The 22,437-nt window shown below is 42.9% G+C and overlaps 1 protein-coding gene across 1 annotated transcript in view; it reads right to left on the minus strand.

The window, feature by feature from the left end:
* MYH15 (myosin heavy chain 15) overlaps positions 1-22,437 on the minus strand; it is a 49,381-nt gene that overhangs the window by 3,141 nt on the left and 23,803 nt on the right. Inside the window, exons 20-40 of the mRNA XM_087756185.1 lie at positions 21,404-21,491; positions 21,056-21,173; positions 20,642-20,765; positions 19,823-19,959; positions 19,200-19,455; positions 18,536-18,778; positions 17,760-17,936; positions 17,087-17,232; positions 16,399-16,489; positions 15,141-15,530; positions 14,027-14,153; positions 12,791-12,909; positions 12,147-12,343; positions 10,754-11,103; positions 10,064-10,188; positions 7,646-7,761; positions 5,463-5,655; positions 4,549-4,752; positions 2,937-3,062; positions 1,399-1,569; positions 788-892 (exon numbers count right to left, since the gene is read on the minus strand). Coding sequence (XP_087612311.1) covers positions 788-892; positions 1,399-1,569; positions 2,937-3,062; positions 4,549-4,752; positions 5,463-5,655; positions 7,646-7,761; positions 10,064-10,188; positions 10,754-11,103; positions 12,147-12,343; positions 12,791-12,909; positions 14,027-14,153; positions 15,141-15,530; positions 16,399-16,489; positions 17,087-17,232; positions 17,760-17,936; positions 18,536-18,778; positions 19,200-19,455; positions 19,823-19,959; positions 20,642-20,765; positions 21,056-21,173; positions 21,404-21,491 — 3,603 coding nt within the window. The remainder of the gene's footprint in view (positions 1-787; positions 893-1,398; positions 1,570-2,936; positions 3,063-4,548; positions 4,753-5,462; positions 5,656-7,645; positions 7,762-10,063; positions 10,189-10,753; positions 11,104-12,146; positions 12,344-12,790; positions 12,910-14,026; positions 14,154-15,140; positions 15,531-16,398; positions 16,490-17,086; positions 17,233-17,759; positions 17,937-18,535; positions 18,779-19,199; positions 19,456-19,822; positions 19,960-20,641; positions 20,766-21,055; positions 21,174-21,403; positions 21,492-22,437) is intronic.

The following is a 22,437-nucleotide window of genomic DNA, read 5'->3' on the forward strand; positions in this document are numbered from 1 at the left end:
GACCTATGGGTGGGCCTAAAATATATGTAAATTCCACGTTTAAAAATCTACTTTGGAGGCATTTCTGGTAAAAGGAGCCAGGTTTAAGCTGTCACAGTCCAGAAGCAGAAGGACCAGCTAATTCTGTCTGCCTGTGCCAGAGCACTGTATTCTAAGAAAACAACCTTCAGCCTCTGCGTACAAAAGTCAGAGTAAAACAACAGGTAGGAGGCTAAATAATCTCCTAAAGCAGATGGATGGGATTATCTTCTTAAGAATGCTGTTGAAAGCAAAAGGATCAGTGCTCTGTGCTGAAGACCTTTTTTGAAAGGCAAGCAGCAACAGCAGCTGTCGGCAAACCTGTGGGAGGCTCACCACTAGGCCTTGCTGCTCAGCAACAGGGGACAGAGCCCTGGGACTGGGCAACCCTACACTAAGTGATGCGTTACAGTCAACTGAATCCTTCTGGCTCTTTTTCACAACATCAGCATAGCTGAGAGACAGCTGGGCTCTTTCTTCTCTTGCAGTGTGAATGGTCATCTAAGCCTGCTCCGTATTAATATTGTGCTAAAACCATCCAAATCCCAGCAATAGAGGCTTTCTAACATTAGTTACAATGAGGCAAGCAAGATGATGGGTAGCCCCAGGGAGATGTTCCTCCTATTCCTAAAGCTTCCTACAATCAGAAAGCTCTGGGTAATGCCATCCTTCGTCCTTCATCCTTCACTGAGGCACTGAGACAACTTATGACACTGGGAGAACGCATTTCTTTCCAGGGACCTAGTGGTTACTACAGTCCTCAGCATACCTGGTAAGTCAGCTCTTTTATGCGCCTCTCAAACTTGCGGGCTCCTTTTTGGGCATCTGAATTGCGACGGAGTTCAGTCTCGAGTTCATTCTCCAGCTCACGAACCTGCAAAAAAGGAAAAACCCTTGCCATTATGCTACGTATATAAAGCAGCAGATAATTTGTTTCACAGTTCAAGAAATGCTCGTTTTCTCAGCATCTCCACAGAGTTGAACTTCAGGAACAGATCAAAATGTCACCTTTCCATTCTGCTTTTTCGTAAATGTATTTAAACTGCACCAGCAAAGGTGCAGACATATGCAAAGGCCAAAAAAGTTTAACTGAAGCAAGCATTGCAGAGGCTTTTCCTAGTTTTAGACATTGGGTTTTTTTTGATTATTTTATTAATCAAGGGTTTGGTCATCTGCTGTGCTACAACAGCTCATGGTAGCTGGATGATGAAGGGGAAGCATGCCTCCAAGAACTGCTCACCTGCCTTTTGTGAAACAGAGGAAAGCATTCATAGTGTCCCTTATTGGCCTCTACGAACTCACCAGGTAGCCCTAGGGCATCTACCCACTCCCAGTTCTGCAAGCAGGAGACAGTGGTCTGAAGCTGGATCACAAACTCACCCTGGATTCTAGTTTCTGGATCTGCTTCTTGCCACCTTTCAGGGCTATTTGTTCTGCTTCATCCAATCGCTTCTGGAGGTCTTTAATGGTTTGCTCCATGTTCTTCTTCATTCTCTCCAAGTGAGCACTAGTATCCTGCTCCTTTTTAAGCTCCTCAGCCATCATTGCTGCCTGAAAAACAATCACATTTTACAGCAGCTCTTTTATGCTATTGAATTATGTCTCAGAAGAAATGATGGGAGATCGATCTTGGATTATCCACTACTTGGATCATTCACTGTACCCAAAGCTCCAGAGAATCTCTCGTGTGTGCCTATCATGTCTGGACAGAGAAAACACAAAGACAGAATAGCCTTGGAGGCCTTTTATTCCCTCCATATTCTAATGCTGTGATTTAAGATTTGCACCCGACCTTTTTCTTTAATTTTAGTATCTGTGCTATATGATGTCCTCATTTATAATGCCTACAAGTAAGTCTGTGCCATTCACTACAGACATTTTACCTAGAGCTTATTCAAAATCTAATCTTGGTGTGTGGAGCTCTTGAAAGGTAGTAGATTAAAACAACTGGCAGACAAATTTCCCATAGACGAGAGCTGCCCGAGCGGCTGTAACAGCAGACCAGTTTCTGCAGTCTGTGCTGAGACAGGAATCTCAGTTTCAACATCTTACATAGTCCCTGGCCGTTCTGTAAGACAAGTAACAAGGGTGCCAGTTAGCTCATTCCTGCTTTGATGTTTGTGCCTGCCACCAAGAGCCATTTACAGATTTTGTACCCATCACTGAGCAGTCATCGGAAGACAGCAGTCATTGCAATCCAGGCTGGAGCCGAATCAAGGACAATCACCATCTTCACTCTGACATGCAGTAATAGTGCTGTCAGCTGACAGACACTCTAGACATGTAACTCACAGAATCCTCCAGTTCTAACTTTCATTTTGTCTGTCGGTATGATGCGATACATCAGCTGAACTCTGAAGACATGGATTTCTCCAGGTCTGTGGGAAATTAAACTATATCTGCCCAAATTATGTCTTCCCTAGAGGAAGAATGCACTCCGTCTCTCCTCCTGGGATCTTAGGCCTCGTGTTTTTCCAGTAGACACCTAGTTCTAGGGTACCTCGTTTGTGATTCAGTAATTTTGTTTCTCACATCAGACTCTGTGTGCACCAGGAGACCAGTTAGTGCTAGTTCAGTCTGAACTGGTTTAGCCTATCCAGGTGTATGATTTACCTGATTCAAAGGTGACATGACCTGAGACTTTGAGGTCAGTGGAAACTGTGTTCTTGGGGGGAAAAAAAACCCAACAAAACCCCCCCAAACCAACCCCCCAAAATCAGGAAGAAGTCCTTCCTCTCTTTTTGCCTCTAGCCTGTTTTATTTTGTAGTTTCATCAGTTACCTCGAGATAACTGTGGAGCACTTTGGATGTATGAGCTTTGTAACAAGCACAGAAATGGTGACCTGGGAAATATTTACTTGGTTGTCCTAAGACATTGCGCTGCTGAAAAGAAGTGAGCAAGGAACCAGCCTACTTACATCTGTGATTGCTTTCTTGGCTTTTTCCTCTGCGTTTCGGCACTCCTGGATTGATTCCTCCACTTCATTCTGCATCTGGGAAATGTCACCCTCCAGCTTCTTCTTTTGATTGATCAGGCTTGTGTTCTTTTATTGAGTTTTCCCCAAAGGAACAGTGGAAAAGGAGGAAAAGGGATTAGAGACACAATTTCTCTAAATACCACCGCACACCAAGGCTTACTGATTTTTGCAACTCCTGCATTACACAGAGTTGTAGAGGTCCCCTCACTACAAGAAGGACATCGAGGTGCTGAAGCGCATCCAAAGAAGGGCAATGAAGCTGGTGAGGGGTCTAGAGCACAAGTCTTATGAGGAGGCAGCTGAGGGAGCTGGGACTGTTTAGTCTGGAGGAGGCTGAGGGGAGACCTTATCGCTCTCTACAGCTACCTGAAAGGAGGTTGTAGCGAGGTGGGGGTCGGTCTCTTCTCCCTAGTAACAAGGGATAGGATGAGAGGAAACGGCCTCAAGTTGCACCAGGGGAGGTTTAGGTTGGACATTTGGAAAAATGTCTTCACCGAAAGGTTAGTCAGGCATTGGAACAGGCTGCCCAGGGAAGTGGTGGAGTCCCCATCCCTGGAGGTATTTAAAAGACGGGTAGACGTGGTGCTTAGGGACATGGTTTAGTGGTGGACTTGGCAGTGCTAGGTTAACAGTTGGACTCTATGATCTTAAGGGTCTTTTCCAACCTAAACGATTCTATGATTTGAGAAGGGAGACTCAGGTACATGGTAAGGGCTGGCCTTTACTATGTAGCTTAGCTTCAGACTGAGTAAATATTAAGAATACTCTCAAAGGTGTAAATATTCAGGTTTCGGTTTAGATAAAATAATAAGCAAGGGGCTGAAATAAAAGAATGAGGAAGCCAGTTCATTTTTGAAAACTAACAATCCATTATCAGTTAGTCAATCAGGTGATTAAAACAGAAGTCCCACGGCATTGTGGGCTGGAGGACACATTGCAAAACGTTGCCAGCCTGTAACACATTTTCATTTCCTTCTGACCATTAATTATTTGGCGAAGGGAAGCTTTGGTTTTGTAGGAAAAATGCTGGCGCTTCAGGGCATGCCTCTCCATGGCCCTGTAAAAACTGTAGTGTCAGCTGTGACAAAGTCCAAAGGCCTATATTAATGAAGACCCGCGACGTGGTAGTCTCCTGCCCTGCATAATACACCTATTGTGAGAACCCAGCCTCTGTATCATTGCTAAGTAACATCAACACCCTGAAACTCACTTCTCCAAAGAAATGCTGCACCCATCCCAGACATGGCTTAACTAAAGCAGGAAACTGGTTTTACAGTGCTGAAGGAGGAAAGAAATAAAGTTTACTCGTTATCTTCCATCATTGCTTTTTCTGGAAACTGCTTAAAGCAGTTGGCTGAGTCATCAATTCCAGCTAACTTGAAGGGAGTGAGGTGGCATATCTACAGAGTGACTTAATTCCTCTCCCTCATTTTCTCCCTTGAAGGAGGGCAAGGTGTGTCTGACTTATGAAGGCTATGGACAAACAGTGTCAGTGCTTAATAGACAAGGCTCAGTTTATCCCAGTGAGGGAGAGAGCACAGAAAAAGCCAACCTGAGTGTGAAGCAGGTTCACACGTTCAGTGGCTTCCAGCAGTTCATGCTCTGCCATCTTCCTCGCCCGTTCAGTCTGGTCCAGCAAAGCCCTCAGCTCATCCAGCTCTGACTGGAGAAGATTGTTCCTCCTGTCAGAGACCGCCAGCTGCTCCTTCAGATCTTCATTCATGTGTCCTGAGTCATCCAGCTGCACCTGAAGCTCCTATAACAAAACAGATGTTTGGGTTTTTTTACCAGTGCGACTCCATTTCAACCTGCTGTGCTTACAGAAGAGGACCCCAGATCACAGAGGTTGCATGGGGCCTACCTCAAGAATGTTAGTGCTTCCTTATTGGAGAAAGGCTTCCTCCACACTGTAAGCCGAGTAGCTTTTGTGATATGTGGTGCAACGGGGGAAAAACCTGCGTGTTCAAATCTGTCAGAGTTGGCAGTTCTGCCTGAGGCAGAACTAGCTGCTTAGGCGTGGGAGAGGTGATGACTTACGAGGTGTCTTAGCAAAGCACTTTTTTTTTTTTAAGCTATTACAAATGTTGACGCAAACTATAAAGCTGAATATACACACACTCCCTGTACTCCAGCTAACTGACTTGTTCTCCACTTTAAAAGGACTTGCCAGCTCACAAGAAGATCATAGATTTTCAGTTTCTCACGTTGTAGCTTTCTGCCCCTGCGGGAGGCTGTAGGCAGCAAGGGTTTTATGACTGGATTTCAACCAGCTTGTATGCAAGTCTTGGAAGAAATCCACATTTCAGTATTCTCTTACGCCAGACATGATCACTAAGGGCTTTCCCTGCACATTGTTGGGAGTAGCTTCTCCGTTAATTACCATCACCATTGCTGTTTTGCTTTGTGCTAACGAAATGTAGCCCGCACCTACCATTGGGTGCTTGGGACTGGCAGCTCTCAGAGTACCTTTATTTGTGTCTGCAAGACACGTGCTGATTTTGTTGCTTCTGCAGCATGCCTGTTAGCATGGCTGAGCTGGATTTCCATCTCATTGAGGTCCCCTTCCATCTTCTTCTTGAGCCGGATGGCCTCATTTCTGCTCCGGGCTTCAGAATCAAGGGTCGACTGCAGCGAATCTATGGTGCGTTGCTGATTTCTCCTGATTATGGAATAACGTAAAAAGGACATGAAGGGTGAATGGAGTAATTTTCCTCTCCGCACAGGAATGTAGAACTACATGCAACAGTACTTCACTTTCTGAAAGTGTCTCATTTCTCGAAGTAGTATATTTCTGAATGACATACATAGCACAGGTTTCTAGTGCCTCGCTTCCATCTAACTGGCTGGTGTGCTTCACACCCTCAGCTAACTCCTGATCTGCAAGCACCTATAGCATCCTTCTCCCACGTTTCCTTTGGCATTATTGGAGCAAGGAGTTCTCTCAGGTCTCTTGTAAACTCAAGCAAGTACAGGTTTGAACCTAACAAGTAGCACTTCAAGCTTAGCAGTCACCAAGACATTTACTGAATCATTTACTGGGATGTTTTACATCTCAGCCTTTTTATGAAGGCATTAGTGGAGGGGATTAATCAAACTGAAGGTAGGCAGCTACATTCTAAACCAATTACTCTAGGTGCTCTTTATAGTAAATGGCATGTGTAAGCTACAATTTATTGTGTCTTAGAGTAGATGTTGAAACACATTTCTTATGCTCAATTATAAGGGGAATAATTCAGGAAGAGAAATCTGTGTTATGAACATCTGAAGTTAGGAGAGATTAAGTCCATCCTAATTAACAGCCTGGTCCCCCTGTGAAAGGCAGCTTAGTGCCAATTTAAAGATGGCAACACGGATACAGACAGGTGCTTAATTTTCTTGACTCTCTAACAGTCAAGTCCTGCAATGAAAGTTTTGCTCTCTTACAACCAGAAGGTAACTCAAAGCATGGAATATGACTCACACAGGGAAACATTTCTATTGCTGCTGGCCAAGTTCTGCTGAAAGCGTAGGAGTCCTGGGAACCGAGTCAACAAGGAAAACCTTGAGGGCCTTATTGCTTCAGCAAGATACTGAACTGTGCCCTAGATATGACTGCTGAACAACTTAGCAGCAAAACATCCATAACAAAGCTGAGGCAGAAAGCATTGTTTAGGATAGCTTGTCCTGAGATCTCTGTAATCTAGACATCTGCAGGACATTAGAAGATAGTATCTGAAAGGACTGAAACATTATTTGTTTTTTAAACAATCAGTCCTTGTATCTGTGTTGGCCAAGGTGAGCCTTGAACTTCCCCTTCCCTACCAACAAACAATGACATAGTTCTTGGCTTAATAGTGCTGCAACACTGACTAATTCAAGACCGGAGTTTTCTGAAGAACTGCACACACACATTGCTGAAAACCTGGCCCAGCATAGCATCATTTTAAGAGTGTAACTCTTCAGATTAGGGTTTGTGCTGGGTGGGAGGGGAGAGACAAAAGACATCATCCTCCTGTCATCTAATTGCTTTCCATTTTTCCTGTTTATCCCTTTCACCCGCAAGCTTCTCTCTTTTTATAATTCATACTTTCTGTACCACTGCAGTTCTCACTGCTTACCCAAATGGTGTACACATAACATCAAGCTCCTCACATCCTCCCACAATCAGTGTAGCTATAACTGCATAAATTAACTAAATGCAGAGGTAAAGATTGTCTTCAGATAACATAGGTTTGAGCACCACTGAGGCAGTACTGCTGATTTTGCCTGTGGTTCCCCTTGGGAGGCCACTATCCTAGAGGATTAGGAGAAGGCAGCTCTCTAGACATACTTGTCTCCATACTGTAAACATATAGACTTAGTGGCCCTCGGTCTGCTGCGACTTTGGTTATGCCAGTCAATTGTGTTACGGCTGCTATGTGGTATGCATGACAGGCTTACGCGTATGCTGGCAGAGGCTGAACAGACAGGAATATTTGAACTAAGAAATGGTAATGTGGTAAGATGGCCTTTTGGGAAATAAACAGAGCTGTCTTTGTTTCTCGTATGGACAGTATCTGCTTGTGCTGGCACAACTACCTGTGGTGCATTTGACTGGCTTGGGTCTTGAGAATATTTCTGGTCTTTTGAGATTTTCCCCTTAAAAAACCACGCTGCTTCCTGCACAGTACCTTATGTTTTCCATTTCTTCCTCCTTTTCTGTCAGCTTCCTTTCAAACTCTGCTTTAACCTGAGAAAGTTCAAGCTGAAAACGAAGGGTCTTACTTTCTTCATGCTCCAAAGCTCCCTGAAATAAAAAGCACCAAGAGCTTGCAGGCCAGGAGTCGCTATTTTTTTTATTTTTTCAAATCACAAACTGCTGCACAAAGATGATCCCTTCACACTTTTCTTCCTGTTCCCAATAGCACTGTTTCCTCCCTGCCTCTCTCTCTAGTCAAGGACATGAGCGGCTTACAGGGCAAAACAATGTGTTTATTTGCCTTCTAATGCAACGTGGCAGCTGGAAAACTGAGCAGCAAGCTCCTCAGAGGACAAATTGTCAAACAGGCCATGGCTCACAAAAAAAATACCTTAGGCCATGCCTGCGTGGTTTTGATATCAACAGACGTTCCCCGCTCCGCACCCCTGAACAGACACCCTCCAGAAATTCACGGACTTGTAAGGGATAGGCAAAAGCTAAAGCAAGATTGTTGTTGGGAGGGTGAAGAGGTCCACACATCCCCCAGCTCACAAAGATCTCTCCAAATCATGAAGTGTTGAAAGCCTCCCATTTATACAACCTTATTAGGCAATATGACTTCAAGGAAAGAAATAACAGATATCAGCTCTATATGACAAAATGCAAAAATACTCTGTCTCTCTTTCCAATTAACATGAAGACAACTCTATGACACAAGGGAGATTTGTTCCTGTGTCTTTGTTCTTACATTTCTCTCATATATGGAAGTCAAGAACTAAGCTGACAACAGCCCACAGTGAAATAACAGGGCCTCTGACTTCTGGGTCTTGCATAAACCAGGCTCAGTGGCATTATGACTCCTTGTTGCTCACATTGCACAGGGAGGGGAAACAGAACTGAACACCATATATTTTGGAGGTGCTCTCTGAAGGGTAGAATTGCACAGGCTTAGCTTTGCTTCCCTTGAGAGATGATGGAAACAGAATGGAGGTTCTGAAGAGAAAGCGGTGCAAATCCTTGCTAATCTCTGGCCATCATGCAGCAGCTACAGGTCAGTTGGATGCACACGTCACGCCAAGGAGCCACAATGTATTAATGGGAACAGCACACAGGAGTACCCTGTCACCATTGTGACTGCCAGAGACCCAAACTCACAAGGAAGGGAGAAAATCTGTATTAAACCATTTCTTTCACAATTAAAATAAAATACATCACCACTTTACTTTCGTTAGTTCCTAATTTCACTGAGTTTTAGGAAGCTGTTCCACACAGTCCAGGAAAGTAAAGTGCGCCCCTTAGATCCCTCAAGAACCGATGTATTCTTTCTAGTAAGAGAAGTTTATTGACAGAGCATGTAATCACTCTCCACATCTCAGAGCTGTGGAAGAATGACATGATCTTTCCTCTGCTCTGATTATGACACCTGTTTGTTTGGCTGTGAAATCCCTGCAAACTGTAAAGCATCCTGTAACAGACAAAAGAAGTTGCACAGCATTTAAGGTATTAACAGATCCCTGTCACTGGGTGACGTTTCTTTTAGCAGATACTAGTCAGAGTACAATTCAAAAGAAATGCAGCCTTCGCTAAAAATCCCTTGCTATGTGCTGTGTTGCTTCTAGCCAGCAACACCTACACCCCTTCCTAGTTCTGCAATGCACCAAACTTTAAAAAAACCTGACAACCCAGCCCTTTAAGTGAATAATCAGGATTTGCAATCGGCTTGTTCCATATTGTGGGTTTGTTTCTGGAAACTGGGATGAGGCAACCCTCTTGGGTACGTGCGTACTTGTCACTGTAGAAATTAATGCAGTGATGCTAAGTGTCCTTACCAAACTCCTTGGGAGTCAAAGATTTTCCAAATGGCCTGTTTTCATTTGGTTTCTGAGACTGCTACCATTTTTTTAAGCAGGCTGCAATATCCAACACAATGTCTGAGACCTTATACAATTTAAAGTCACCAGGAAGTTTGTCTTATTCTCAAAAAGAGGAAATGATCAGTTTGTTTTTGGAAACTAGACACTAGAAATATCTGATAAAGTAAGACCATGATTATCAGCAGTTCTTGTTTCCTGGAACACTGAAATATTCTATGCAGAAGCGAGTGAGAAGGACTGGATTTTCAGGAGGTGAGCAGAAGATTTCTGAAAGTGAAAAAAAAAACCAACCACAAAAACCCAAAACCTACAAGGCACCTCCTTTGAAAGGGCCTCCACTTGATGATCTTAGAGCTGACATCTCAAAAGTCACTAGTCACTTGAAAACACTGGCTAGCAAGGCCAGAGGAACTGGGTGCAGAGAGGTTGCACTTACTAACAATTAACACATTGGCTGTGTTGCTGAGAGGGTGAAAAAGGAAGGAAAATTGTGATAAAGACACCCTTTCCTCTTCCCTTGAGCTTTCTTTCCTTACCTCTGCTTCTTCCAGAGCCAGCTGAACTTCTGACTTCTCTTGTTCAACCTGTTTCTTGATTTTTTCTATTTCATGGAGGCTCTTGTTTCCTTCACTGATCTGATTGGTCAGATCAGAAATCTCCTCTGAAACAAAAAAGATGGACGGATTTAGTGATCAGAGTGTCCCAAACATACTGCAATTCACAGGGCGAGAATACGGGACCCGTGCCTCAAACTACTACCGTGTGTGCACAAGTGCTGCCTTACTTTCGATTGCAGCAACTTTTTTTACCTGATCAACCTGATGGCACAGACTTTCTTGTAAATGCTTTTTGAAGTAGTTATAGTGGTTTAGTTTTTATCTATGACCTGCAGGCTAGCAACACTGTGCTCTGCTTTGGGAGCTATCTTGGCTTCATCCGCTGCACTTCTGTCACCTTTCTGTTCCTTGCCTAAGACTGGCACCTCTGCCAGTGAGCTTCATGGACAGGTGAGCAAAAGGAAGCCTGCTGTCCTCTGGCCATACCGATTTCTATGTTTAAGACCTTCATTGGCAGCATCAATCAGTGTCTCCAAACACAAAAAGAAAAAGCTAGTCTCAAGGATAAGATAAATGCCTTTCCCCACAGCTGTTACAGTGCACCTGCATCCCTCCGGCTGTCCACTGGTGTGGCTCTTGCACTGGACATGGGGCCTGCATGAAGCCTACCTTGGAGGTTCTTGTTTTCCCGTTTCAACGTCTCCAGATGGTCCAGCGTCTCCTCGTAGGCATTCTTCAGCTTGAAGAGCTCAGTGCTGAGGCCACGGGCCTCCTTCTGGGAAGCCTCCAGCTCAGCCTGTGACTCTTCGTACTTCTGCTTCCAGTCATTGATGATCTTGTCAAACCCACGCTGCTTTTTGTCCAGGGAGGCAGCTGCTGAGTTGGCCTTGTCCAGGTCAATCATCATGTCTTCCAGCTCGTTCTGCAGCCTGTGCTTTGTCTTCTCCAGAGATGAGCACTTGGCATTGGCTGCCTCGATTGCTTCCTCAGCTTCTTGCAGGCGAGCAGCAAGCTTTTTCCTACCAAGTGGGAAGAGACAGTGAAATGACTGAGAGCCATTGCTGCCATGTTATCCAGAAAAACTAACACCAAACCAGTATCTCAATAAATCAGTTTTGAAAGGGAAAATTGGGGGGGAGCAAGGAGAAGGGAGGGGGAAATCAAGCCTCTGAAGAGAAGGGATATCATATATTTTTATGATAAACAAAGAAACAGCTTAAATTATGAATGCTGACATGTGGCAGATAATTTTGTGCCTGTGTGCGAATATTTGAAATTGAAATTTTGAACTCTCAAGCAGCAGTCTGCGACTTACTAGCTGGAACCAAGACGGGCTGGTTGTAAATTTTGGTAACACCTGGTCTAAATGAAAGTGTCATGTTCCTCCAATTAAGGGACATGAAACAGAACCACCAGTTAGGAGGCTGGTCATGCCTTGGGCTTTTGTTCATAGACTATTTAGATTGGGAAAACAGGGGGCTGGGAATCCCGGCAAGAAGAATACATCCTGGAAAGAAAGGAGGACCCAGAAAGAAGAAAGTGAAGATGCTAGATAGAGAAAATCTACTGTAAGTGGGGGAAGATCCTGCAGATCAGAGATGCACGGAAGGCAGATGCTGGAGGCACTCAGAGACCTTGCCCAATAACACCTGAGACTGGTAACTGTGAGCGGCTGCACAGCATGAGCCAACGTGACATTCTGCCTTACTTTCCTGGAGCAGCCATCATCTCCTTGCTGGGAAGGCAAGTCAAGACCCAGGGAACGTAGCACTGGGCCGGGGCAAAGCAAGTGAGTGTGTGAGATAACCAAATAGGGTAATCTAATCTTGTTAGTTCTTAAATAAACCCCGGTATCCATATCCATTACCCTGTGGACAAGGACTCAACAGAAACATTGACCTGCTCAAGCAATGAAAGGAACAGAAGGACAGCCACAAATGACAGCAATGAGCCAGAGGGCTTTTTCCAACCAGATTGTCCTATTTCCTTAGTGCCATAACAAGACCCAGGGAGCACGATCCTCCCAGGCAAGGGCACGATGAAGCCCACATAACCCACTTACTTGGCATCTTCCAGCTCCTCAGTTCTCTGAATGGCATCAGTCTCATACTTTGTTCTCCACTGTGCCACTTCTGCATTTCCCTTGGAGAGAGCCCGCTGCAGCTCTGCCTTGGCTTCTTGCTCCTCCTCATACTGCTCCCGCAAGAGATCACAGTCATGCCTGGCCGCTTGCAGGGCATGAGCCAGGGCATTTTTGGACTGCAGGGATATAAAGGTCACAACATTGCAGGGTTACCTACAGCAAAACCCAAACAAACAGCCCCTAGAAATTCAAATGGAGGCTTAAGCCTTTTTTTCTCTTTGCCTCTGGTCTTGAGGATCCAGATCAGGTGAGGTAAGAAGTGTTTGAAGTCATCCCTAACTGGTGACATGCTGAGTAAGCTATCAAGACTGAAGATAATCTAACACCTTTGGAGATGCATCCAAACTTTTAAGATTCAAGATCTTATTTAGCAGTTATGGATGCTGATTATTTTCCCAAACTCTTCTCCTGTGACTTGCCTCAGTCAGGGGCAGGAACTTAGTACAATTACCAGGAAGCATTCTCATTCCTATGTCTCATTTCAACTTTTATCCAGGCTACAGATGAACATGAACAGTTTTCCCCATTCCATCTCAATGAATGGGACACAGTCAAAGCATTACCTTGGTTTCCTCTTCTAGCTGTCTCCTAAGTTCTTCAATTTGTTGTGTAAATGATGTTTTCCCCCGGGACAGCTGACTTATCAGTGACTCCTTTTCTTCAAGCTGTCTTATAAATTCACCTGCCACAGGATTTAACCAAAGAAAAAAAAAAAAAAAGAAAGGTAAGACCAGGAAATTACAAAGTCCCAGCCAAAATCAAAATCCCACCTTCCGGTTCTGCTGAGGAAAAGAACTAACAGCGATTGTGTCTGACCTCTTGTGAAGCTTCTTGCAAAGCTGTAACTATCAGACACTTCACTGGGATAGTTTTCTTTAGGTGCTTGTTTGTTTGGGGTTTTTTTGTTGGTTTTGTGTTTGTTTATTTTTTTTTTAATTATTTGTACTGGCAATACCTTGATTCATTAATTTTAGTTCAGCTCATGGATCAGACTAGACTGATGCTTACTTTCACGTGCAGTTGTAGCTGGTTTTGTTTATACTTTTCTTCACTACTTTATGTTGGTTTTCCACAGACTTCAGGGGGCTCCAAAGCACCCTGAGAACCTCTCAACGACCAGCGTACAGAACAGAGGGATACATAAGGAAAACTTCATTTATCACAAGGGCGTCACCACAGGGTGGAAACCACAGCCTCATCGGAGTACATAGAACTAACATGAAAACAGACAGGAAACGGAAAATGCATCTTTGAAAATACACAGAGCAGTGATATCTGATAAGGATGCAGAGATTAAATAGCACTACTCTAGCTAAAAAAGGTAATAAGCACTTAGAGGACAAGTGGTATTTTTGGTCGGATGTGAGCGTCTTCTAGAGTGCAACGCCCAAGGTCATGCTGAGGAAGATGGTATTCACATAGACAGCAGCAGTATGCCAACTCCTTCATCTTCCCTCTAGCACAAGCAAGACAGATGTACATGTCCTTGTTCCTGAGATTGGGTACCTAGCCAGTACATCCATTTCAGCTCATGAGATGGTAGCACAGTATGCTGGTAAATATGGTTATAGGTTTGTTTTAAAAGGCAGTCGAAGGCAAGGTTATTCCCCGCCACCAAGGCTATAAAAATATTGAAGACAGGAAAGTCAAAAGATGCAAAGCCACTGCTTCATTCAGCAATCCTAATCCAGCCACCTTCAAGCAGATGCCATTGCACAATACATCTCACTGGCATAGGGCTGAGACACACTTGATAAATTGTTTCCCAGTAACTTATTTTAGGCTGAACATGCACATACCATTCTCACTCTGGAGTTTTGTCTTCTGAGTAGTGAGGTCATTCATGAGGCGAGTCATTTCCTCCAGTTTAGTTTTTGTCTCGTTCAGATGGTCTTCATAAGTGCGACAAAGTTTCTCTGCATTTGCCTAACGGGAATCAGGAGACAAGACATGCAAAGCTGTAGCCTCCAGGCAGCCATTTGGAAGCAGTAGCCTTCCATGTGTCCTTTTTTTGTTTGCCTTTCAGAGAAATGGCAGATAGCAAAGACACAAATACCACAGCTGTAAAGTGGGGAATAGTAGCCCTGTGTCTACAGTCCCAGGCTAGGGGATCACCCCATCAGACCACCTTCCCCATTTGCTTTCCGTGATCTGTGTTCTGAACTAAAGCAGCTGTGTAAAAAGACTCTGCAAGAACTTCAAAAGCAGTCACACGCCTAAGAAGTTCAGGCATAAGCCTCCTCATAATTGCTAGATGGGAAAATCACCTCCAATGGAAATTGCTCTACTGATTCTGCTTTAATTGCCATTTATCATAAATTGAGTTTGATGACAGCTTTCTAACTCTCAGAATACTGAAATTTCTTTTTTTCACTTGCACTGAAAGCACTCTTTAGAGTGCTCTGAAAGCTACCAAGATTATCTACTCAGGAAACAAAATCCATAATTCAGCCATAGGAAATAAAAACACATGTGATGGTCATGCTAGCCTTTGCTTTGCACTCCTTGCTAACATGGGTCAAAACTGTGAAACAAGGGCAGGATCTGAGAGGTCCCTGCTTAGGATGGGAGATATCCAGTCTTGGATGGCATCACCCCAGTGATCACCAGCCTGGGGGAGCACAATTTCAGTGACACAATTTTGTGCTCTGAGATATACAGATAAAAAGTATGCCTGTGACTGGGGATGCACAATATGTTTTAGAGATGCCATCTTAATTGCTGTCCCATCTCCAGGTAAGAAGGGTTATACTATCAGCCGGGGAAGGGGGGACACCATGCACATAAGTACTCTCAGATTGCAAGACACCACCTTCTAAAACACTTCAGCCCTACCAGGTGTCCTGGGAAACCTTCAGACCAGCCTTAGCTACAGATGACCTTTGGGGGTTTGGGAAACCTCAGGATCCTTACTTTTCCCTTGACCATCTGCTCCATGTTGGATGATAGATCATCCACTTCCATCTTCAGCTCGCTTTTCTCCTTTTCCAGTTTCTGCTTGACCCGCTGCAGGTTGTCCAGTTGCTCCCCCAACTCAGCCACACTGTCTGCGTGCTTCTTCCTCAGGGTGGAAGCTGTGGCTTCATAGTGCAGTGTGGCCTCCTCGAGGTCCCGCCGCAGCTTCAGGAACTCTGCCTCACGTTTCTTGTTCATCTCCAGCTGGGCAGCTGTGGCTCCCCCAGCCTCCTCAAGTCGCTCACTTAATTCCTCCAGCTCTCGGGCCAAATCTGATCTCTGCTTTTCCACCTTGGCTCGAGCAGCTCTTTCTGCTTCCAGCTCCTCTTCTAATTCTTCTATACGAGCCTACCAAAGAGACATGAGCACCTTTGGGTCACCTTTCACCTTTGGGTCACCTTTTATGTGCCAATAAATCAGATCTTGAACTAGAGTAAGAATGATGAATTACATCCTTCTCACAGTAGATTGCTCTCCAAGCTCTAGTTCAAGACATTTAGGTCAAGTGCATTGAACTTATACTCATGTACTTGACATTCAGCTGAAGTACATGAGAGAAGTTACTTGACAGTAGAAGTAGCAGCAACAAATTGTCATTGAAGAGGAGGGACTCTGTGCCCATTTTAAGAGCTCTGTGACTGAAGTAACTTCTCTGTAGGAGTGTTAAGACAGGATTTCAAATAGAGCAGTGTGTAGAATTGCATGAATAACAAATATTCATTGGGACAGTCTTTTTTATGAAACAGTTATTTTGACCAATCTACACTTCACGTTGAAGTTATACAAATATTCTTTATTTACAAAAAAGCACAGCTGATATTTTGGGTCAAGACATTTTGTTTGGACTGTGCTGACTTTCTTTGGCCTTTTCAGTTCTGTTGAAAATTTCCTGTGCATTTGAGCCCTTCCCTTAAATTTCAAATCCATGCTTATCACTGCTGAAATCCTCCCCAGCATCAATATTATTTACTTAAAACAAAACTCCAGAGCATTTCTGCCTTGCCTGAAACCACTAGCATCCTGTGGTCATATGTCCTGATACTGGGAAGAGTGAGCATCCTGAGGGAAAAAGGGATCAGTCTGGGAAGCCACAGAGTTGCACCACTTTCAGTCTCAAAGCTAAGCTGCAGCTAGCCATGAAAAATCTCTGCAAAGCCCTTCAGTGAGGCACAAAGAGAAAGTCATCCTAAGATGCATGAGAAAGAAGCAAGCTGACCTGCAGCTCCTTGATCTTCTTTTGCAGCTGCATCACTATAGCTTGTTCATCTTCCATCTTGGAATTCAGCTGGCTCATTTCAAATTCTTTCCTGCCACAGAAAGAAAAATCCTACTGTGACAATTTTCTCTGTAGCTTCAAGCTAGGTTTTTGCAATTTTTAAAAAGTTGTTCAATAAAACTTCTAATGTATCTAAAAATGAAAGTAATCCTCATGTATTGCTATTTGCATGAAAACACATCTTCCTTTGAGCAGTGGTTTCCAAGTCAAGACTCTGCATGCATTTGTGCAATTATATTTCTGGTTCTTTGTGTCATACAAAAGTGATGTCATTTTCAGACTCAGTGCAAAAATATATTTATCGGAGTCAGGTCTTTCAACAATACTGTCATAGCTAGTTAGGATGAACAACTTTAGAGACTTCCTTCAGCTTTCTCCTCTAAGCAATGAAAAACATAAATACCGTTGTTTTTTTTTTTAAATGCTGGAAAGTGTAATGAATTCTAATGTTTCAGGCATACCGTGCACAAGTAAGTGTGATTTTCCCTCCCTCCTTGGCTACATACTCTCTCCTCTGTCATGGAATTTCATTTTAGCCACCATCAGAGCAGGATGACACACCTGAAGGCTCTGAAAATACAGTGGTAACTGTGCTGCTTTATTTTGTACAACAGAATCAGTTTCTTACTTTTTTAGCTTTTCTTCCATCTGCAGCTTATCGTTCTCCAAGTCCATGACACTCTCCTGGGTCAGCTTCAAATCCCCTTCCAGTTTGCGTTTTGCCCTTTCTAGATCCATCCTCACTTTCTTCTCTTGTTCAAGTGAGCCCTCAAGCTTTGGGAACAAAGTCACTTATTAAAGATATTGAACACAGATGGTTTACAACAGCCGGATGTATGCTAAGCCCAGGTTTGTGCTGAGCTCTAGCAAGTGGTGAAGCAGAAGTACTTAAGTACAAGCATCCTATTTTACATTTTTTGTTTTCTAGCAGCCAGTGGACATATGGGCTAAAGAAATATAACATAAGGGTTAGTCCACGCCTTACATTTGTGCAAGCATTACAGTTCTCTTAGTAGCAAAGTTCTGTTTGACTTCATGCCAGTTGCACTGCAAATGCAAATGGAGTGGATTTTCCCTCGTTATCACACTCCTTTCAAAGGCTGAACTACACAGATAAGTTTTTATAGCATTCCTGTAATTACACCTTTTACAGATAGTACAACAAGGACTGCATGTCTAAATGCACAATCATTTCTAAAAGGACAGGAATACATTTCAAAGATTTGCAACATTTCGGACTCATGAAACTGTAAGTGGTGGACAAACAAGCCTGGGGAAACATGAAGGCAGAGCCAGCTTACATCATCCACTTGCTGTTCCAGTTTCACTTTAGCTTTGCTCAGTGTGTTGACCTTGTCCTCCTCTGCTTGTAGGTCATCCAGAACTTGCTGATGAGCTTCCTGCAGGGACTTTTTCTCCTTAGTAAGTTTGCTGATATTCTCATCAAGAGTTGCCATTTCTTCTGTCAGATTTTTGACCTGTGTGAGAGAAGAAGATGTATTTTTAGGACTTTGAAGCAAGGGATTATCATAGCCTGGCTCAAATGACTGTACTGAACTTGTATGCAGGAAGACAATGGAAAGAAAGGGATCTCTCCCCCTGCAACCCCTTGTGGCTTTTTGAGTGAAATTGCCACCAAGGGAGCCAATGTGTGCCAGTTCTTGTTGTGGGTTTAGTACATTCTTTCAAATGTACTAAATTCTTTTCAGTGTCACTCTCACTGTGATGAACTCCAGCTTCTGATTCTCTCTGGGAGAAGCAGATCAGCTTTACATTTACAGGCTCTAAGAAGAAGAGCCAGAAGAACTCATGGTTACGGCAGAAAACTGTTTACTTAAAAATGCCCAAACTGGACATAATTCTTTAGCTGAATTGCAGCAAAACTCACTTCAGAAAAAGGGAAACTTAGGCTCAGAGTTAACACTTTTTCCCTCATAAGGTCAAATAACTGTGTATACTGATCCTTCAGTGTGGCCTGTGTAACAGAGTGTAAAACCATCAGAAGACCAGTAGCTCTTGTCATAAAGGTAATCCATGCCCAGCCTATTTTGAGTACATGGTGAAGTTCTAAAGGTACCTTGTTTTCAGTAGCATGCTTCTCTTTCTCTACTTTTGCAAGTGTTATTTCAAGATCATCAATATCCTTCTTGAGCTCAGAGCACTCATCTTCCAGTTTTCTCTTCTTAGAAGTCAGCTCAGAATTCATCTCTTCCTCATCCTCAACCCGCTCTGTCAGTTCTTTTACTTTGGCCTCCAGCTGAATCTTGGATTTAATCAACAAATCGCATCGTTCCTCGGCATCTGCCAGAGTGTCTTGCTCCTGGTGTGGCACAAGGAAGAGGACAGCAATGACTGCCTGGCCTTTTTATTTCCTCAGTCGTCCCCCCCAAGTAATTAATGGAGCAGGATGAGACAGTGAGATGAGACAGATGGATGAGACAGCAGGATGGACAGCAGGATGAGACAGATGAGACAGATTGACTGGTCACATATAAGACTACTTCCATATCTAACTGCCACAGACATTGCCTTGGATAGAACCTGTAAGATTTGCATTGCATTGCTAGCCCACCTGGTTATATGCTAGAACATGAGAATTTCTATCCATCCGGTCTAATTTTTTGCAAGACTCTCACAAGACCAACAGCTTATTTTAATTGAATTGCACTAACATTCTAGTTTGTAAGCCTTTGAGTTTCAAAGAATATCTAATAAATATATGACTATATGTGTCTACTCACAGCTTGGAGCTGGAGAAGCAAATCATTTTTTTCTTGAACTAAAGAGACTTGCTTTTCTTCAAGTTCCTTTCTCCTGGCTTCAGATTTTTCCAGGGCCTCCTTCAATTTCAAGAACTCTTCCTTCATATTGGCCATCTCCTTTTCAGTTTCTGCAGACTTCAGAAGAGGTTTGATCTTAAAGAAAAGCTTCATCCAGGGCCAGTTCTTCACAGCCATAAAAGCGCGGATGTTCCACTGAATTACAAGAAGGGCATCCCTGGTTTCATAAGAAAACAAACAAAATTCCCCAAAGCTTAGCCTGAATTGAAAAAGTGAGAATTTTTTTCATTCTCAGTCAGTTTTATGGCTTTGTTCTCATTAATATTAGGAAATTGTACTAGGTTCCAAGAAGAGAATTCCTCCATATCTTTTGATTTTCAGGGACACGAAAAATTTCTAAATCTGATTTTTACCAGAGCCACAGGCAACAAATATACAGTTGCTATTGTTTTCATCATACATCTACCTTAAACCTTTAATTTAGCGTTAGCTATAACCTTAGGAACTGTAATAATGGCTCTATTCAACATATAATTGAATGGTAATGACTATTATCTGCTAAGATTAAGGGGATGCCTTCATACCTGCGCTCCACTATCTTCTGAAACTCAATCCGCATCAGTCTGCCACGTGCTCTTGCCTGGATCATTGTTAAGATTTTTGCAAGTCTCTCATCCCTCATTTCTTCTAGATGGCCCAAGAGACCAGCCTTGAAGAACACCTGGTAAGTGCACAAATGTCATTTCACCATAACGAATTATGTTATTCCAGAGTTACGCAGACCTTATTGAAATTGTTCAGAAGAATGGCATTTTTATTGACATATTATAAAGTAAAAGAGTATAGAGGGCCAAATACTACTTGCATCAGGGACTCCACTGTACATTTCCAAAGTTGTTTTAAAACAGGTCTCATCTCGCCAGTTTTGAATAGGCCAAACCATTTTATTTGCCACAGTGTTTTTCAACTGTGGCAGGGTTCAAAGCAGGTCTGCTGAACCACAGCTCCCAGCGATCCCTGCTAATGGGACCATGTCATAATTGCACATGGCCTCATTTCAAAAGCTGCAGCTGATCTTGTGGTCCATATATGTTTGAGTGTACCTATATTGTATTAAATAAGCTATTGTTTTACTGGGGGGCACGGAGCATCAGCTACTGCTGTGTCCGCTTGTAGTGTTGCTGTAATAAAAGCTTTCCGGGAGCTTGAGCCAGAGAAATAAAATTCCTTTAGCACAGCTTAAAAATTAATATCACTTTGCTGCTGTATTGCTGGTTCTAAGGAACTCTTAACTCTTCGTTAATTGCCACCACCAGAAATTGCATAATGTCCTATTCTGCAAATTAGATATTAGATCCATCACTTTTCTCTTTACATAAGCAGTAATGTGCTTTTCTCGTTACCTTGGTGTGTCCAAAACGATATTGGTTATGGTCAACATCTAAAGATGCCAGTAGTTTTTCAGCAGCTTTTCTGCTATCCACAAACTTATCCTCTGGGATTGCGCCTGGATTCAGAATGCGGTACCTGTTAATAACGGATGAGCAATGATTAAAATTGGCCTAGATTCTGCTTTTTTTTTAACCCCCCCTTCTTCTCCCAAAACTTAAAAAAAAAAATAAAAATCACCTAGGGTAATTTCCTACTTTGCATCTACACAGACACAAGCAAGAGCAGAATTCTGCCTTCCATGTTTAGGCAAATTGAATGGAAAATAAACTTGAATGGAATAAAATACCTCAAATAAAAATTAGAAGACATGCTTTGCTTATTTTGATGGATGGGTTAGGACAAGAGACAACACAGCTCTGCATTACCTTTGTTTAAAGTCAGCATAGAGTACTCTGTTTGGGAAACCCTTACGGCAAATGCGGATGCCTTCCAGGACACCATTACAGCGGAGCTGATGCAAGACAAGGAAAGCATCCATTTCACCTACAGGGGAAAAACAAGGCTAAATTAAATGGAGCTTCTCCATAGGACTTAATCTTCATTTTGCCGAGGGAATTGGAAAATGTGAGGTGTTATCTCTTCAAAGAGCAACACCATTGGATAAGGTGAGCAACACAGACACCATTTAAGTACAATCCAGTGATTTGGAAGCAAGTATTGTAGTGACATAGTTCAAATATACTAAAATTTTAAGACTGTTGTGTTTTCCATACCTGGAGTTTTTGACTCATTGGGGATAATGCATCGTACAAAGTGAGGGGCTGTAGATTTCAGGTTAGTCATCAGCTTATTTAAATTTTCCTAGAACAGACATATTAAAAACAATTAGCTTTAGTGGTTTAGTGGAATTTCTATCACTTATTTCTTCAGCCTGTTGGTTGTTAAGTTTATTAAGGTCATCTCTCTAAATAGTCTCCAACAAAATTATAAGCTTACCAAAATTATTACAGAGAAATGCGTTCAAATAAACCAAAGTATGAATTAACTTTATTATAGGAATCCACATCAGTTTTAGCAAAGACTTAAGAAGCCACGTTTTACTTACAACACCAGAAATGTCAGTAACAAGATGAACAGCAGGCAAGATGCAGTATCATCCTGCAGAGCATTTCTGTAAAGCCGACTGCAATTTTGCCTAGTCACTTCCCCACTCAGTGAGGATAGTTCACCTTTGCCATCTGTTCCTCACAAAAGCTAGGTTTTTGTCCTCCTGGCCAAACATTTTCTCTTTATTGATCTTAATCAGACATCTCCCAGGCAGGCAGCAAGCTAGCTCGGAAGAAGCCAACCATTCAGTGCCTACCAGTGATTACCAAGCTCTGCAGAAAGTGTTTTGTCTAGTATGCAGAAAATGGAGGCCATTAGAGCTGGAATATAATGTCATCAGCACAACTGTTCAAACTGAAAATTTCTCATACACCAGTCAGGATGATAAATGAGCCAACCTGAGCTGGGTACTTAGCAGTTCCGTGTGTGCTGGAAAGTATGTGTGGATTATTAAATTACTGTCTGAGTGATTCTTCAGCTATCTTTACACATCTTCAGCTGGTAAAATACAGGTTTTGATTTCCCATGATTTCCCTTCATGAGGAGTACTTCCAAAGGAGATAAAATGACATGACTAGTGGGAGATAACTACTTCCTTCCCTACCTGAGGTTTACCTACATTACAGCTTCCTTAATGTTACCCATAAGAAATGGTATTAATGGTAAATTACAGGCCCCATTTTTCCCCAGGCATGATCCT

This window comes from Nipponia nippon, unplaced genomic scaffold (assembly GCF_047370975.1).
Source record: "Nipponia nippon isolate SJK-2023a ecotype South Korea unplaced genomic scaffold, ASM4737097v1 scaffold_2, whole genome shotgun sequence".
Lineage (NCBI taxonomy): Eukaryota > Metazoa > Chordata > Aves > Pelecaniformes > Threskiornithidae > Nipponia > Nipponia nippon.